Source organism: Penaeus monodon, chromosome 20 (assembly GCF_015228065.2).
Source record: "Penaeus monodon isolate SGIC_2016 chromosome 20, NSTDA_Pmon_1, whole genome shotgun sequence".
NCBI classification, from domain to species: Eukaryota; Metazoa; Arthropoda; class Malacostraca; order Decapoda; family Penaeidae; genus Penaeus; species Penaeus monodon.
This window is the reverse complement of record NC_051405.1, coordinates 35,984,460-35,985,971: the sequence shown is the minus strand read 5'-3', so window position 1 is coordinate 35,985,971 and position 1,512 is coordinate 35,984,460. Positions and strand designations below refer to the sequence as shown.

The following is a 1,512-nucleotide window of genomic DNA, read 5'->3' as shown; positions in this document are numbered from 1 at the left end:
GTATGCCTGCATGTATCCTTACACACACGTCCCATCTACGGAATTTAATTGGTTTGTTACTCGGACTGTATTTATATCTTCCCATCATATTGTGACACACGTTGGGTATTCACTGACAAATAAACAGTATATCAAATATACTTTAGCAATAGAGAGAGAGAGAAAAAAAAAAAACACAAGGATAAAATAATATAAATGGAATTAACCTTCTATTTTGTTTCCAACAGAGCCTCTTCCGCATCTTCATCTGATGAAATTTACGAATACCAAACGGCAGAATATTATGGCAAGACGCACGGGGATTGTTGGAATCTCTATCCAGGCTGCCCGATGTCGCTCTTCAACTGGATAGAATAAGTTTCCGTCAAAACTGAGAGTTGCATTGCCGTTGCAAGAGATGGAGGTATATTTTATCGATGTACCGTGATTTTTTTTCTCGCTCTCTCGTGTATTGGTGTTTTTATTTATTTATTTATTTAATCAAGATCTGTTTTTTTTCCTAAATAACTGAGGTCAAGGTTGATTTAGTCATAGAAAACGGGGGGTAAGGGAACTAAGGATAGGGAACTATGTTATATTTCTGGGAGAGTTTGAATGTTTTGATGTTATTTATTGTATTATGGGTAATTCTTATTTCAGCAATTTCATTACTAAGATATATCTTGAAGACGGTTGGTAAAATATTTAACAAGATGATAATGATGACGATAACAGTAGGAAGAAATATAAAGAATAACAAGAAAAAATAACTATTAATAAAATTAATCAACCAACCATCAACTCGCACGATAGAGTTCAATATCATGCCCATTAACACACGTCTTTAAACCTTACGGGAACTCAACAACAAACTAGACAGACTCGCTGATTTACGCGATGAGAAATAGAGCGAACATTTCCAAAAGAAGAAGACGAAAAAAAAGGATGAAATACACGAGAGAGAGAAAAAACAAATTTCGAGTATTAATAGGGTCGAATGAATATCAAAGACAACAGGTCATTACGCGATGTACAAATGATAACGTATCTCAAGTTTTTGTTTCTGTACTTCAATTATTTATTTTACATCTACCTATTCATTTCGTCTAACTTATCTTTCTTATTTATTCTACATATACATACATTCATTTCTACTATTTTTTTCTTATTTTATCTCTTATATATAACTACATATATATAACTACATATTCATTTTCAATTTTTTTTTCTATCATATACTTTGCATCTACTCATTCATTTGTTTTATATCCTATCAATTCTTTTTATAACTTTTATATCTTCCTCACATACCTCAACTTGTTTTGCATTAGCTTGATATCACATTTAATGTATCATTCATTTATTTATGTTATCAATAGTTTACAGTACATGTATTGGTGCTGTTATATAGGGCTTGTGTTCAAAGAGATGTAACCCCTTATGTTCATGTGCACATTAGTAGGAGGATTCACGAACAACATGCTTTGTTTATTTATGGTATGTGAATGTATATTTTGAAATATTTATTGTTTG

The 1,512-nt window shown here is 31.5% G+C and overlaps 1 protein-coding gene across 1 annotated transcript in view; it reads left to right on the top strand.

Annotated features, from left to right (window-relative positions):
* The window catches only part of LOC119585784, a 13,185-nt gene extending 11,673 nt beyond the window's left edge, over positions 1–1,512 (top strand). Inside the window, exon 5 of the mRNA XM_037934499.1 lies at positions 228–1,512. Within this exon, the coding sequence (XP_037790427.1) occupies positions 228–357 (130 nt within the window). The 3' untranslated portion in view covers positions 358–1,512. The remainder of the gene's footprint in view (positions 1–227) is intronic.